This window comes from Dermacentor albipictus, chromosome 7 (assembly GCF_038994185.2).
Source record: "Dermacentor albipictus isolate Rhodes 1998 colony chromosome 7, USDA_Dalb.pri_finalv2, whole genome shotgun sequence".
Classification (NCBI taxonomy): Eukaryota; Metazoa; Arthropoda; class Arachnida; order Ixodida; family Ixodidae; genus Dermacentor; species Dermacentor albipictus.
In genome coordinates, this window is record NC_091827.1 from 6,572,151 (window position 1) to 6,588,528 (window position 16,378).

The 16,378-nt window shown below is 42.1% G+C and overlaps 1 protein-coding gene and 1 long non-coding RNA gene across 3 annotated transcripts in view; one reads left to right on the forward strand and one right to left on the reverse strand.

Annotated features, from left to right (window-relative positions):
• The first annotated feature begins 292 nt into the window (after nucleotides 1-292).
• On the forward strand, nucleotides 293-3,702 carry LOC135916477 (uncharacterized). 2 transcript variants are annotated; one of them, XR_011507318.1, is made up of 3 exons: nucleotides 293-504; nucleotides 1,673-1,920; nucleotides 2,922-3,702. It is a non-coding gene; the product is annotated as an uncharacterized lncRNA (long non-coding RNA). The 2 variants fall into 2 exon arrangements; XR_010568947.2 differs by having other exon boundaries at nucleotides 293-493.
• A 768-nt stretch (nucleotides 3,703-4,470) lies between these two features.
• The window catches only part of LOC135916476 (proteasome activator complex subunit 4A-like), a 119,909-nt gene continuing 108,001 nt past the window's right edge, over nucleotides 4,471-16,378 (reverse strand). The window contains exons 37-40 of the mRNA XM_065449841.2: nucleotides 14,840-14,995; nucleotides 10,986-11,060; nucleotides 8,895-9,110; nucleotides 4,471-5,011 (exon numbers count right to left, since the gene is read on the reverse strand). Coding sequence (XP_065305913.2) covers nucleotides 4,877-5,011; nucleotides 8,895-9,110; nucleotides 10,986-11,060; nucleotides 14,840-14,995 — 582 coding nt within the window. The 3' untranslated portion in view covers nucleotides 4,471-4,876. The remainder of the gene's footprint in view (nucleotides 5,012-8,894; nucleotides 9,111-10,985; nucleotides 11,061-14,839; nucleotides 14,996-16,378) is intronic.

The window sequence follows — 16,378 nt, forward strand, 5'->3', positions numbered from 1 at the left end:
TCCAAAACAAATCATGTGTGGTTTCACACACCAGTAGCGCTCTCTGAATCCTTGGCTATCATAGATACAAGAGTTCAATTGTTGTTGCAGTTTCTTACTTTGTTTATTTATTATTGCGAGATCAATTATATGGCAACTCCAGGTCCACTTCTGCTGTCACCATCACCGTGTGGTTCCATATAAAGCCCAAGGGCGATAAAGTTGTTGCCATGCGCTGTATGCTGTGTGTGCCAGTGAAGGCTTGTGAGGGTGAGCCAGGAAGCACGCCATCTTTCGTCGCGCGCCAAGCTCCAGGGGGAGGGTAGGGAGGGGGGGCACATTCTACTCTGAGCCACTGTATCTTGAAAGTCATATGTGATGGGGACAGAGTTCGCCACACGCTTTATTTTCGCAGCTTAGTTCACATTAATGTGAGACGCAGCTTGAAGATCGATGCGCTCGCTGCTGCTGTAGCGCTTCCTCATTCCAGCATTTCGACAGCGAGTTTCCGCGGGTATGAATAGAGTGAGAAGTGTTCATGTTTGCTTGTGTGTGCCTGACACCATGCTTTGTTAATTTAGTTAGTATGCTGATAGAACTATTATCGCTGTCCACTAATATGCTGTCACAATTGATCTGCGCGAAACTGCAACTTTTTTCTTGCGCTTTGCATTGTGGTGATTCAGCAACTGATATGGCTATTGCCACAACACGTTGTATGCCTACTCTGAAGTGAGATGATATTCGTGTAATATTTACTAGTATCTTACTGTGCGTACTTTTTTTCCTGTTTGTAGCTTTCATTTTAATTGTACTTCTTGCATTGGCCGCACACATATTACATGCTATTATGTTGTGCAAATAAAGCTTTTGATATGTTGATAGTTGATGCTTTTCTTGCCTTGTTGCATAACACCCGTTTTACGTAGATGTGACCATAGCTTTCTCCTTACCCAATGCCTTCCTAAATGTCTGTAAAGTATTTATAAACAAATATATTTCTCCAAAATAAATAAATGTGTTGAAAGCAGACATGCGAATGAGACGCACAGGTTTTTGTGTTCTGTGCAACATTTCCATCATACTGATAATTCATACTAATTCTGATATTGGGCGGGAATTATAATATGCTGATAAATGAACAAATAATTGAATAATTTATAACTTCATGCCTCGCACACAATTTCTCGCCCCATCCAGCCTTGAAACTGCGGCATGCAGCAGGCAACGGCACAAAAATGCATGCAACAGAACAAACGGATTTTGTTTAATCTGCGATGAAACTTTTTCTTAAGGCTTGTTGAGCCTTAGCTGAAACATTCATAGTGTGTTTGTACTTTCAGTGACAATTCACCTTGAATATATGCCTCTAGCACATTTATTCCTGTGAGTTAGGTTTGTTTTTTTGCTAATAAAGCCAATACTAGATACATAGTTAAAAGGTCAATGAAAGGGGCTAGTCAGTGGCATTTCATACCTCCTACGCATCTCATGACAAACTCTTGCAGAGATATACCACTTCTACACACCCACATGAATGTAGTGGGATTGTGTGTGCACAAAATATTAATGCATTTGAAAATAAATAGCCACCAGCATGCACTTTGCCCCTTGTACCCCTTCAGCCATTATTTCCTAATGAGTAAGGGATCGTACAGCTGTGAAAAAACGTGTTTCTCTCATCTCATCCAAGCTGCAGCAACAATACTGGAGCATGCGAAAGCCTTCTCAACGAATGAAAAGTCCTCGAGTGTGAGTGCCGTGGTGTGGAGAAGAAACCGGCTACGACCACAACTGAAATCACTCTCTTCGTGTGAATGGGACAGCCGGAGCAAATCTCGCAGGCCATGGTGAAACCTACCTTTTTACTATAGTGGGGATAGATGGTGCCACTGTTTTGTCACAAGAAAATCAACATTTAATGAGTTACGCAAGTGTCAGGTAAGAATTTATAAGTGAAATCTCGGCCCTTATTCGTTGCAGTAAGCTAACAGTACTGGTGCTGCGATCTTTTTTGTCGCGATATATTTAATCAAAAAGAAAGCATTTTCATTTTCCTGACAGTTAATAATTCACACTGATGTTCAGTTTCAATGTTTCATACATGTTAGAGAGCCATAGCATGGCATAGATGCATTAGCACAAAAGCAAGAAGACACACGAGCAGCAGTGACATTGCAGTGACTGACTGTAATTTACTTATTTGTTGGTGTAAACATGTCAGCAACAACATGTGCGCTACGTAGGTACTTTTGTAGATTACACTTCCAAAAAATGAAAACAAGAGAGATAAGAGCCAAGTAAGGCGATGAACTGGGCCAATTGGTATTCATTCATTATTGTTCTTTCTCATCCTGTCTGGTGTGTCTGTTACTGTAATTAGTGTCACTCAGTGTATTGAAATGGAAGATGAGTTATTGAAACTTAAGTCCCTTGTCAAAATGTTGCTCTAGGCTGAGACTTCCTTTGCTCGGCCCCTTTGTCCCAATCTTTCTGTAAATCACTGTCTTGCAAATACCATTTTAGTGCGTTATGAATAACAATGCTGCAAGACATCACAAATGCAAGGCATAACAATTTCCAGATAAGTGCACCAGATTTCCAGTGTACCATTCTATCATGCTTCTGCTACACTAGAAATCCCTACTTTTCACGCAATGTCTGTGCAGTAGTGTGTGTATGCACATGGTTCCAGGTTTTCTTACTGCCACACATTGAGCCATGCATGTTGTTCTGCCATTCTCATGGAACTAGATTTTTGCAAAAGAACAGTCATCATTTTCTTGAGTCGCGTAACTGCATACGATCAGTGCCTGGCTGAGAAAACAGCAACATATTGAAAGGTCGCAGTAGTGGTTAGCATGGCGAGTACGAGATAGGTAGCAACTAGAAGATGATCTACAGCCATGCAACCAACTTAAAATGCCTCTTTGTTCCTCCAGGCAATACAGCAACGAACAAAAGACATTACTGGACCGTCCCCTTTAGATGCGATAGACATCTTCACGGCTTTACTGAAGCCCCGTGAAACCTTTTGAATGTGTCAGTACCATACTACAACCTTGCTGAACCAGGAATCATCTTACAAGATCACTTCCGAGATTTCCAAGCCATGTGTCCAGCACCCATATTGCTGGCACCCAACTCTTGTGTTGTTTGCTAGAACATGGCTACTGGCAGCCCAAGTTGTGCCAATGCAAGTCCCAGTTGTAGATGAGCACTTAGGGTGATAACCTTTACAATGCTTGTTGCCACCGCTCGTACAGTTTGGTGCAATCAAAGAAGTGGTGGCAACACATGGCAAAAGCTTTTCATGCTCTAGCAATGACATGCAGGCTGGGAAGGTGGCTCCACCACAATGGGCCGCTGGCCTCCGTGCATTTTTATCATGACAGAGCAGGCATACTGAAAATAATTTTATATGCAATTTAGTTTTCTACCCTTGCAAAAAATTCTATAGGATGTATATTGTATCATGAGAAGCCAACTAACAAAAACACCAAGGACAACATAGGGGAAATTACTTGTATTTACTAACTGAATTAAATAAATTATAAATTAACGGCATAGTGGATGAAAAAACAACTTGCTGAAGGTGGGGAACAATCCCACGTCTTCGCATTGCATGTGCGATGCTATAGGATATGTAGCATTTCTCAGAGCTGCATAGAGGGGGTCATTCCATATAGCTTCTTACAATTTTAATAAACTGAATGGGACAAACCGTTGCCTTCAAATTTTCTCTACAGACTTACTGATCACAGCTACACAGACACTCATAAAAGCAAATTGATCAGCACACGTTGCCAACAAGCCAGCAATTTTAGGGGGATGTGCTCTTTAAAACTACAATAGCCACTTGAGCCCGGGGATCTGAATCAATTTGTCACCACTTTTCAGGATGTCATCTGAAAAGAAATTTTTTGAAATACCTGTTTGAGTTATGGATAAAAAAAGATAACGACATACAGTCTAACCTTGTCATAATAAAATTGCATCCAACAAGAAAATGCCTTCTTTATGTGATATTCGTTATGAGCATACATTTATTATACACTGTTATTGGTGAGAAATGCTATATTTACTTTGTTTTAACATATATGATAATTCATTATATCAGTGTCTATTATATTGAGGTTTGACTAACACTATTGTGAAAAATACTGCACTCAATGTTTGCCAGTATGCTTACAGTAGCATATTCTATGCAGAGCTTTCTGAAAAATATTTTCTATAAAAAGAAAGTGCAACACAATGTGTTAAAAAAATAGGACACCTAAGGCATGCAGACACGAACACAGGTTTATTCCTCTCCTCAATGCCAGGACAAGCACTGCTTCCTTCGGACACAAAACTGCACCCGCTGCATCAACTGAGACTTCCTTGGAGCTTTAAGTGTTTCTTACAAAGCACAACTTTTCACCACTATGTAGTCTGTCGCAGGTACTACTCACAAACATAACTTGCACAACGAGAGTCCAAGCACCAGCATATTTTTTATAAACAAGTTCTTTATTTATGTCTGTATAACAACAGCCCCAATGAAGGATTCCCCACCAGTATTAAAAAAAAAGAAAGAAGAAAAAAAAGAAAGAAAGGAAAACACTGCTTGCCTTAATTTACTCTACATTTTTTTTATAGAGTCTCTTGAAAGACAGATAATGCACACTCACTCTTGTGAAAAAAATTTCAATATGAAGCACAATATAAAAACACACTACTCCCTCACAGCTACGGCCGCGAGACGGAGCTTATCACTAAATCACCCACTGCGCTTGATCCCGGGCCTCGCAATAAAAAGAGTCACTTGGCATATACACAAAATGAATACAGTGCCCTGATGCCTCCGACTTTTGAGGGCCAGTCCTGTGTGTTAGAGGATGAGTGGCCGGGCATCTTAGGCGTAATAACTGGGCGAAACCAGCAGGTCTGTGATGACCGCCAGCTGGTCGTCGGTGAACTTGACCTTGTGGTCACGCCAGTTGTCGTGGTGAGTTCGTCGAAAGTTGGACAGCGTCTTCTTGATGGTGGCCTTCGGCAATGAGAAGAAAAAATAAAGCAGTAACACTGAGTCATGTGTCCAAAAGGCACAGGCACGGTTGGGCACAAAAGCCTATGGAACACACAATTTGAAAAAAAAAAAAAAAACCTTGTTGTCACAGAGCCTGCGCACATAACTTTAAATTCAGAGCTTCTGCATGTATTAACCTTATACCCCCCCCTGTCACATAGGCACCCACTTACTCAAACTCCTACGCCTTTACGTCTAAGGAGCTCTGCTCCGTATCACACAATCTCCTTTCCGCCAAGGAAGTTAAATGGAGATTTTGGTAAGGGAGTTCGGCAATGACCATTATGGCTGGACAGAGTACTCTAGTTCCCAAATAGCTACAGCTGTGACCACGATAATAAAATTGTCTTAACTGGCTCACTTAAAATATTACTTCTATATTTTTTTTGCCTTGGTTTATGCACCATGTAATGGGAGTTTTTAATTTGTTTTTAAGGACATAGCGCCTGCACCCTCTACACCAATGCTTCACCAAGCCACATGGGGAAATCTTGTTCCGTCATTTAATTTGTTTATGCGCTTCATCACTCATCTGGAAGCAGTTAAGCTCACCACAAAGACACATACACACACGATTACACAGCAAAGAATCCCAACTCAAAGTGCACCAGTCAAACAACGTGACCCTCATGCCCACGCTGCCCCCATACGAAAGCAGGAGTGCAGTGTGGCCAGCATTGCTTTCACCTTCGCTATGGTTGAAAAACAAAAGTCTTACGGTAACATACAGCAAACTTTCTCACTGTGACTTTATTAGATTATATAAGGCGTTAAAAAAAAAGTGCCTTTAACGGCGACTATATATGTAAGCAGTTGCATGCAGAAGTAAGCGCAGCAGCGTCATTTATGTCCCATGTGGCGCCCGTCAAAAGCTTGCGTTGTGCGGTCTAACACGGCCGCAACTCCACGGCCATAAATCTCTATTAGGGAGTTTCATGTCAACGGAGTTCACGGGTGCCCATATGACAGGGGTATTAGTGACCTATGCATTGATCAGTTAAATTAAACGCACCATGCTTTAAGAGCAGGAATTGACATTTGTTGTCGAGCCCCCGCCCCCTAAACTGTTGTGGCTGGTTATGCACTGACTCGTGTTTCACCTACAGAAACCTGAAAAGCTCTCATGCTTACCGCCTCTTTATTCTTGCTAATTTTCACAGCAAGATAGTGTTTTCTCATCTAGATTGTATAACACTTGGCACTGTTACTTAATTGCCTGTATTGTCAAACAATGTTGCCCAAGATAAATGCAAAGTTGTCTTTGTCTAAGCCCCTTGCCAGAAATGGTATATGGAACATGACAGCTATGACATCACTTGGTCACAAATGGTGTCTGCTGTCTGGTAAAGCATTGCCTTTGAGGACCAGGCAAGTAAGTGCAAAGTGTTATATTGAATGACAGGGCCATAAAGTTCAATCTCACTGCAAAATTTTCACATGAAAAAAGCAGAGGTAAATGTAAATTTTTTTTGAAGCTTTAACCCTTTGAGGGTCGATTTTTTTCGCCATACGCGACCGCCCAGGGTCGATTTTCTTTTATTGAAGATTCCAATTCTTCTTAGGGACTTATTTAAAAAAAAATTTACAGTAATTTTTTTAAGGTGACCGTAAAGCGAGAAAAAAATATTTTGTGTTGGTATATATGTACTCTTCCTTCATGAATAACATCAATAAAAAAGGAAATCAACTTATCAACTTACCATCTATTGAAAGCTATGCACCAACTAGCCCCACAACGCGTTTTACTGCAACTTATAAGATTAAGAAACTTGATGCATTGTTATAGTTCAGGGCTTTGAAAATGCGCACACAAGAATATTTCGCAAGACTCAAATGTTCTTGCTCTTACACTAATATGTACAGTCGCGGACAGAATATTATGGACCATGAAATCTAAGAAAAAGCGGAATATCTCCGCAACCTCACAATGCAATCTGGTATTTGCATTTTGGACCTCGACTAGAATATGCGAACAACGTTGTCGTGGGCAGTTTTGCTGGTTACTGCTACAGGCTGCTCGAGAGGTGAACGTTTTCGGAGATACCGTGGTCCATTTTATTCTGTCCGCGACTGTACATCCATAGCGTAATCGAACTGCGTAGGTGCGCGCACTCAAGAAAACTGTGCGATTGTGTGCTCGTCAAAAAAGCAAAACGTGTGACAAACTTCCACTAATCTTCATCTTATTGCCAACCAGAGGCAATTAAGTTTCACGAGTCTCAAAAAAAAAAAAGGAAAAAAGAAGCAGCAACGGAAACGCATACATGGCGGCATCCTTTCTATGCGCACCCCTGTGAGCTCTAAGTGAGAGAGAAACAAGCAGTCACCCTTTGAGTGATTAGTAACGAGATAGCCATCAGTTTTGCAAGCGCAAGAAGTTGAAACCGCCCACGAAAACAAAACCCAGACCGCCACCCGCCCGGGCGCGCGCCAATGCGTGAGCGGTAGTATATAGACACGTGGGAGCAAACTAGCGCTGAAACAAACCGTGCAACGAAAACCGAGAGAGGGAGGTGCATGAAAAAAATTCCCTGTATTCCAACATAGTGGCAGCACATGATAGAAAATAAAATGTTTGGAAATTGGCGCGGTTTTTAAACGTATAGACGGTGCCGTAAATATACGGCATCGACCATTTTTAGACTTGCTCATGGCACTGTATATTTACTTCATTGACCCTCAAAGGGTTAAGAGAAAAACACAAATCACTATCTATTAAATGTGTTATTTAAAAAAAAATCATAACCAGTCCCAAGGATAAGGACAAATTTCAGTTTCTTTTCATATTCATATGTTGACACGTGATTCTGGAGTAGTTTAGCCCAAGATAGGCGGTCTTTCAGCATGACTCAAAGTGTTTGTACGACTATTTCCAATATATGAGAATAAAACAGCATCCTTCAAATTTGCATTTTTAATTTCATTATTACTCTATGTTCTCGACAACATGTTACCTCACATTTTTCTTGAATGATACACTTCTCTATATTCATGCCAATATGTATTACAGGGACCCCTCCAACAACCTTACATTTCTGGGGTGTCACTTAAGTATGCCTGTTGCGCTATAGACCATACTTATTCAACTATAAGGCAGTCATGGTTAGTATAAGGCAAGGGTGCCAGTTGAGGGACCTGAGAAAAAGAACTTAAGTATCCACACAAATATAAGTCGATATAGAGTAGCCAATGAATTATTCATACTTGGTGAGGCCTGCCCGAAATACGGAGCAATCTGAAGCCCCTGGAATAATCGGTGCAGGTCATATACAAATTTTGCCTTGAGGTGTCACTTGCTGGCAGTGCAAATTTCGCCTTATGATGCGACTTTACGGCAGTGCGCGCTGCACTGCTATGAACGCACCCTTCAAGGTGAAATTCACAATAACTGGCACTCTGCCTTTAGCATATAAACTTTTGTAATTCTTGGTACAGGTTATTTGATAAAAAATACAGTGCTGCCTCACCCACCAAGGTTTATTAGTTTCTCCAATTTGAGCTGCCATCTAAATCTGGATTCCTGGAAAAGTGGCACTGCAGCCACCGTTGTTAGTGACAATCTATCAGTCTTGCATGTAAGGCAGGGGGCGACTTCGAGGATAGGGATTCTGGGAAAAAACCCCGCCTTACATTTGAATAAGTACAGTAGGTAGTAGAATAGACTGATTGATTGAGTGGTTATTAATAGCAATTATTGGCACTTTACATCCCAAAGCTTCCCAGTGTAGTGGAAGGTTCTGGATTAATCTTTGAATACTGAACATAGGCAAACACAAATGCTTTTGTATTCACAGTATGTCATGACGCATTTAAATCAATTTTAGTCAAAATCGTGGGGGCATACCGGAATGGGCGGTGGTTCATTGAGGTGGTCACCCAGAAGGACGAGGACCTCGGGCATAAAGGGCGGCACGTCGTAAGGGAATGCATTAACACACGCGCACAAACCCAGGATGCCCGCATGGCGCTCGATCAAGTCACACGGCTCCAGCGGTGTTCGTGCCCCACTTCTGGCCCGCTTTGTCCGTTTCTTGTGCATGCACTGGGCCTTGAACACCGCCTACATATGCACATAAAACATGTCAGAACGGGTCTGCAGGCACACAGCACCAAGTGGGTATACCTACTGTTTCAGACAATGCGAGAGATCAAGCTAGTTGGTATCCCATGACCAAACTTCTTTAGTATGCAGAAACTATGAGTGCAAGAGGGATAAGACAAGCACAAGTGCAAACTTTCAACTAAAGCTTTATTACTAAGGATATGTTATCTGTACATATAGCAACCATACATAGAACTCTCACCAAGGAAAAGAAACAAACAGAAGGTGACAACCACAGCATGTATCAAAGTGGGAAATAAAACGGATCATACGCCAGGATCTGTGCATCTGCTGTCACCCGCACATGCTGCACCAAAATAGCGCAATTTTTTTTTAACAAAGCAATGATTAGCAATGCCATCTGTCCCCTACTCCACCCGCCCGCTTATTCTTATCCACCACAAGGTGTGGAAGAGAAGGAGCAATGTCAAGGAATGCAGTGGTTGCCTTGTAGCAGACAAGTTTCCTTGCTGGAATGTCGGCTCCAGAAACAGCTCTTGTTCCAGAAAAGTTGATTAGTATTTGGACAGTTGGTTTCCCATAATTGAAGTAGTAACTTAGCGTGATAAAAACACAGAAACAAGAAAGGTGGACAAAGACAAGCACTCTTGTTCTTGTTCAAAGTTCTTGTTCAACCATTGTTTATCACTTGAAATGAAATGAAATGTTAGTCAATGTAGCAGGAAACAGTTGTTTCCTGCTACATTGACTAACATTTCATTGCATACCCAGTGTGCCAAATGATGACATTATATTGGAGAGTAGGGTAGAGGGAGATTGATCAAACGTAGAAGTTAAGGTTATCAACCAAAAAGTAACAAAAGAAACATATTACACAGTAGCAAATATGTATCACCAACACAGCATTTACAAAAAGTCACTTAAATAAACAAATACGTCACCGGAAATGATAGTCGCAACATCATGTACAGTTCATTCCATTCCCTTAATGGTTTGCAGAGGGAGAGTGAAGGGGGGGGGGATGAATTGAACAAATGTGAACAGACATTTTGAACAAATCCATGCTTTGTAGAAAAATGCTAAGAATTTGAAACTATATTGAAATTAGCAAGTTGTAGCGCAGACAGGGAACAAGGACACGAGAAGGCACAAAAGAATAAACACACTTCTGATGTCCTCTGAGGAGATAAATGAACTGCGCGGAATGCAAGACAAGGACGTCTTGAATTCTGCGCAGTCCATTTATTTCCTTGCAGTCTGAACCAGCTCGCCCAACAACAAGTCGTATTGACTCATGTCCTAGTTCTCTGTTCGCACAGCAACTCGCTTGTTTCAAGGTGAACAACCAACAAGCCCACATGGTCACTCTCACTGAAAACATCTATGTTGCAATTATATTTCCTTCAATTTAACGGCACAGGTAAAGTGCTGCTAGATTTCTTCTTTCAAGCACACTTGAAGTTTGATACCTCTGCCAAACAGTTAAGCTTTAATAAAGATGAAAACTGCCCACGCAAAAGGAGTGATAGCATATATATTGTCATAACTTACACATCAAAACACCACACAGCTTTTTTTACATGCACACATACACATAGAAAAACACAGAAAGTCGAAGTTCTGATTACATGTCACAACTCATCACAATACTTGTTACCATTAATGCACGAATAAACAAGTGCAAATCAACAAGCTATGCAATGTTGCCTCTATAAAGGATGAATCTGAAAGGGCCTAGCAAGCTTCTTTGTGCACTGCTCAGTTACCAGTACTGTAGAAATAACACAAGATCACATTGCAGTAAAGAAAAAAAAAAGACGACTATATAGCATCTGGATAGAATATTAAAAAAATAATGGTACAATAACTCACCAACAGCCCATCGGTCACCTTGAGGAACTCGCAGTGAAGCAAGCCTCCAAGGGTCTCACTTGCCGTCTCCCGCACCTGGGATAGAATTGTTCTGTCATCTCTCTCAGTCTCCTGGTGGTCACTCGCACAAAAAGCTGAATTTCTTGTCAAACATTTGTATATAACAGTGACAGTGATATCGTTACGTATAAAGAAGTACAGGAATGACTATATAAAAGTATATTTACAAGTGCATATGCATGTAGCCCTGCCAAGAACAAACAATTCTTGCCAGGTTATATCGTCGTCCTCCTCACCATCCCTTCAATCATGATAGGCCTGCTCTTGGCAAATGACATAATTGTTCCGTAGCATTACCCCCGGCGGCAGAAGCACACTGGTAGATCTTTAGCAGTTCCGTAGCAATATTAAGGACAGTAAACTCCACAGAAATTCAAGGAGTATCATTCACAGAAAACACAGTGAACAATCTACTTCGCAGTTCTAAGACACGGCTGCCTGCTCTTTCCCATCCCTTCTTTCAGATTTTGCTGCAGCTTTGCTAACTCGCTGCCCCTGTAAAGCTCAAAATCATATGTAATTCACACAAGTACTTGGAAGAACTAGGAGTGCTTGCAATGTCAATGTGTATAGCACTTGTGCAGTACTTTGCAATGGCGTTTTTGCCGTTATTGCAAAACTTTACAAAGCTGACCACATGTTACAACTTCATCTGCAGTCACTTATGTTACAAGTCGGGCACCTGCCTCAAATGAAATTACTGGAGTTTTACGTGCCAAAACAACAATATGATTATGAGGCACGATGGGGTGGGGGACTCGAGATTAGTTTTGACCACCTGGGGTCCTTTATTGTGCACTCAATGCATGGTACGCGGGAGTTTTTGCATTTGCCCCCGTCAAAATGTGGCTGCTGTGGCAGGGATTTGGTCTTGCACCCTCTCAGGTTTAGCAGCCCAATGCAAAGCCACTGTGCCACCAAGGCAGGTGCACTTGCCCCATCCCCTATGTTAACCTTATTTCAATTCTAACTTGTTCTTCCATTGGCTCAAGTATATCATGTGGCATGATATCATTATATAAGTCACAGAATATAAAGCTGCTTTATAAATGGCTGGTTAGGAAGGCAAAAACAGAATGTTACATGTAGCAGAGATGGGCATCTGACAGCGCATTGCAATGACTATGAATAGGCTTTTTTTTCCTTTATTCTCTCTCTCTCTTTTCAGGTGTACCATAATAATCTTCAGAAAAAACAAACTGTCTTCCAACCAACTGCTGCATAGAGCTACAAAGGAAACCGACAGTGAGCCGCTATTTCATAGTGATGCCTTTTTTTATGTTAATGCCTTTTGGTGCTTTTTGCTTTTATAAGTGGCCCTGTTTGATGCTCTGCTCAGTAGTGGAGTGTCACTTGACCACTCATGAACACGAAAAGCACCGAAAGGCATTAGCATTGGGAAAGGCATCGCTACAAAATCGGGGCCCAGATTTCTGAGAGACCCATATGGGTTCTCTTTGTAGCTTCATCCTACAGTTGGGTGGATGACAATTTTCCCTTTCTCCACCTTGCAGGCTTTCACAGCACTGATTTGCCATAATCATTTCCTGTAAAAATAAATATACGCAAGATTTATGCAGGCGTAAACCATAAATCATTGACGGTCTTATATGCATAAATACACCATCTACTCTTGCTGTCACATAAGTGTGTTTCCTAAACTCAGCTAAAAGATAAGAAGCATCCCATTGCTTTGCCATTATGTACTTTGTACAAGCACTTGAAATGCAAATGAACTTCTTTAGCTACAGTTGTGTTTCTGTATGTGCATTTATATGAGGTCATATTCATTGTCCTGATCGAGGAGAGATTCCTGGGTAGTAATGGTCTCAACCCTGGCAGCCTTGAGGTAGCATAAGGTTTACTGGCCAGTTTTCTGTTTCAAAGTTTGCATGTTACGCGTCGCCAGCAATTTATGAAATGTTTCACACCCATAGCTACGGCTATGAGTGGCCTTGTTTAGACCTCTCAAAGGTAGATCTCGGACACAAATACTTAAGAAAGTGAATGACGGAAAGCTGATGCGGAGGGCGTGGGCTCGAGTCCCACCGGCAGCAGGTTGTCTTTTCTTTCACTTTTATTTTCCTTTTCAGTATTAGTCGAATCTCAATATAAGGAGAATGAAAATAACTAATCATTGGATGTAACAAAGTCTACCTAAATTTTTTATGCCAATATCAGCATATAACAAAGATATGTTTATAGGAAATATTGGATATAATGAATGTACTTTTGTGTTGGAAGTGACTTTTTTACAGCAAGCTTCAACTGCAACTCTGCTTTCACATTAGAAGAGCCAGTTTCATTTATTGTATTTACTCGATTCTAATGTACCCTTGAGTGTAATGAAAAAAATGAACCCGCCCTCGATTTTAATGTGTGCATGTTTCCCGCGGCCTAAAGAAAACAAAAAGTCCTTTACAGTACCGTGCACTTCATTCTTTCATACAGGAATACAACTTTCTCTCATTTGGAAAAACAAAGATTTACTCCCAATACACTAAAGTTGTGATAAATAAAAGAAGTCGCAGTTTCGCCCAAAAGGCAAAGCATCGATTACGATAGCAAATTAGTAGACAGCTATACTAAAAGTAAGGATACCAATTTTATTGGCCATATAAACTTTTAAACATTCACTTGCTAACTAAATTAACAAGCATAGTGTCACGTGCATAAGCAAGCGTGAACACGTCTCCCGCAACGACCGCGGAGAAACTCTTTATCAAAACGAGAACAAGCACGGTGCGCTTAGGTGCGTAGAGTGTTGTCTCCATTGCACATCTCCATCGCACTGTACATAGCAGCCACCGGAGTAGAAAGCTTCTCCTACTTGCGCCAGTCCTGCAAGCAAGTTTCGGGAACTCCGAACGCCCGTTATGCGGCCCGATTGCAGTTCCTCTCCGCACACATGATCACTTTCCTTTTAATTGCGGCATTGTGATAAACTCAGCATGTCACTGCAGTCGGCACTTTCACACTGATAGCGCAAACGTAGAAAATGGGAAGACAGAAGGTGCACTAACCTAAGCCAAAGGAAGCATTGCCTAAGCACACGTACTACAGCACATGGAGAAAGCTACGGCAGCTAGGCTCGAAGCGCAGGCGAGTCGGCCATTTTGAAATGCCGATGGCAATATGGTAACGGAGATCTAGGGTCGTACTCGATTCTTAACGCGCATGCTATTTTTGACCCGTTCTATTGGATAAAAAGTGTGCATTAGATTTGAGTAAATACGATGGTACACTTCCCTGGTTTTACTGTCTGTTTGCTTCATTTGGTTATTAAGGCAAAAGACTTGCATGTATGTCTCATTAGTCAGTCTGATCTTGAGCGGAAAATGCATCGACAACATGAACGGTACAAAAAGGCTACAAACCCACAACTTTTGATGGGAGTTGAACCCACGACCTTTGGTCGGAGTCGAACCCACAACATTCAGTGTTAATGAAGGCACATTTAATTAAGACACGTCTAATTAAAGGATAACTAATTAAGGCACTCGAACCCATAACCTTGGGTGAAAGTCATACCCTGGACCTTAAGAATTACAAGGGATGACTAAGCGATTTAAGAGGATGACTAAGCGAATTAAGAGGAATGACTAAGCAAAGTAGAGTAAGCGAATTAAAGGGGATGTGCCCTTCATGCGTCCATATTTAATAAATAGGCACTTGGACTTTTGCCTTTGTCTTAGGAATAGCATAAGAGATCCTGAGAATTTTTATTCATTCTCCTTTATTGCTTCCCCATACAGTGTATCGCACAGCAATTTCTTGAGCACAGACAGGCTCACCTCCAGGCGCTCGTCCTTAAGCAAGGCCAGCGTGTGCCCTATGACGGTGTCCCTCCACTCAGAGCAGCTCTGCATGGTAAACAGGTTGGTGAACACCAGGAACTGCAGCAGGTTGCAGCTGGCTGCCCGTGAATGCCAATGTGGGCTCTTTATCACCTGCACATGTCAACACAAAGTGGCACTATTTAGGGTGACATTTCCAAGGAAATGCTTGCGTCATCCCCGGCGCACACTAAAGGCACGTTCGCACCGAAGGCGGAGCGGACAAGCAGACAAGCGAATCTGGCCAAGTGGCCGCGGATTTTTTTGCTTTGCGGAAAATACGCGGCGGCCAGATCGCGCCCGGACCGATTTTTTCCGCGCGGATAAGTTGGCCGCTTTGGCCACAGCCAATCAGAACCCGACACTGCGGAAGCGCTGGTGTAGGAATGTAAACGAATGTCTTTCTCTGGGCTTTTCGCTTCTGTAATACACGGCCGCTTGGCCGGATCACGCCTGGACCGATTTTTTCCGCGCGGATAAGTTGGCCGCTTTGGCCGCAGCCAATCAGAACCCAACACTGCGGAAGCGCTGGTGAAGGAATGTAAACGAATGTCTTTCTCTAGGCTTTTCGCTTCCGTTATTCAAAAGCGTCAAAACGGCAAGTTGGGCCAGTTGGATGGGATTCATAGTAAGGTTTGTTACAGCCCAACACAAGACAAGGACAAAAGAAGGTGTAAAATGACGACACGGCGCTGTGTCGTCGCTTTATACCTTCTTTTGTCCTTGTCTTGTATTGCGCTGTAACAAATCTTGAAAATCGACTAGACAAGTGGCGAGTAAAGTGCCAACGATCTCGCCTTCTTCGTCTGAGCTCATCACTTTGCAGAAGTAGATAGCAGACGGGAGCGCGCCGACCCACGAAGAAAAAAATATTGAAAGTGCGCGCACAAACCCAAAGTGCCGCGAGAGGGCGGCACGTCCCTGAAATCGCTAAAGAAATTGCAAGATGCCCCGCCTTCCCGGTGGCACGGATAGCCAGACAACGCGGCCGGTCTGAACAGGTGCGGGCGCTTGCCGCCTCGCCGCTTTGAAAATCTGCTTGTCCGCTTAGGCGCTCCGCTTTCGGTGTGAATGTGCCTTAAGCCAATGGCCAAGCTGGTGCACTTTAATGACGACACAGTTACTGGTTCAATGGGATGTAGCAACCTCAACACAGTACAGCTCAAAGTGTGCTATATAACATTCAGGAATGAAACTAAATAAATTGAGTTTGTTATTAGAAAAAATTCTATCCAGTTGTCTTTCAACATAACTTCGCCACACCTCAGACCATGCTATGAAAAAATGAAGCCAACACAGTATGCACATGCTGCTACAGTAAGAAATACAAATTTAATTCCAAAAATTTCAACAAAGGAGTAAAAGCAGCGGGACTACATTACTGTTGAAACATTATGCTTGCCTCTCTAACGACAGTATGCGCTAATTACCTGAGCACACTGACCACTGTTGAACTGACCCTTAGTCACAGCCTGCCACAATTAGGTTCAGTTAAAG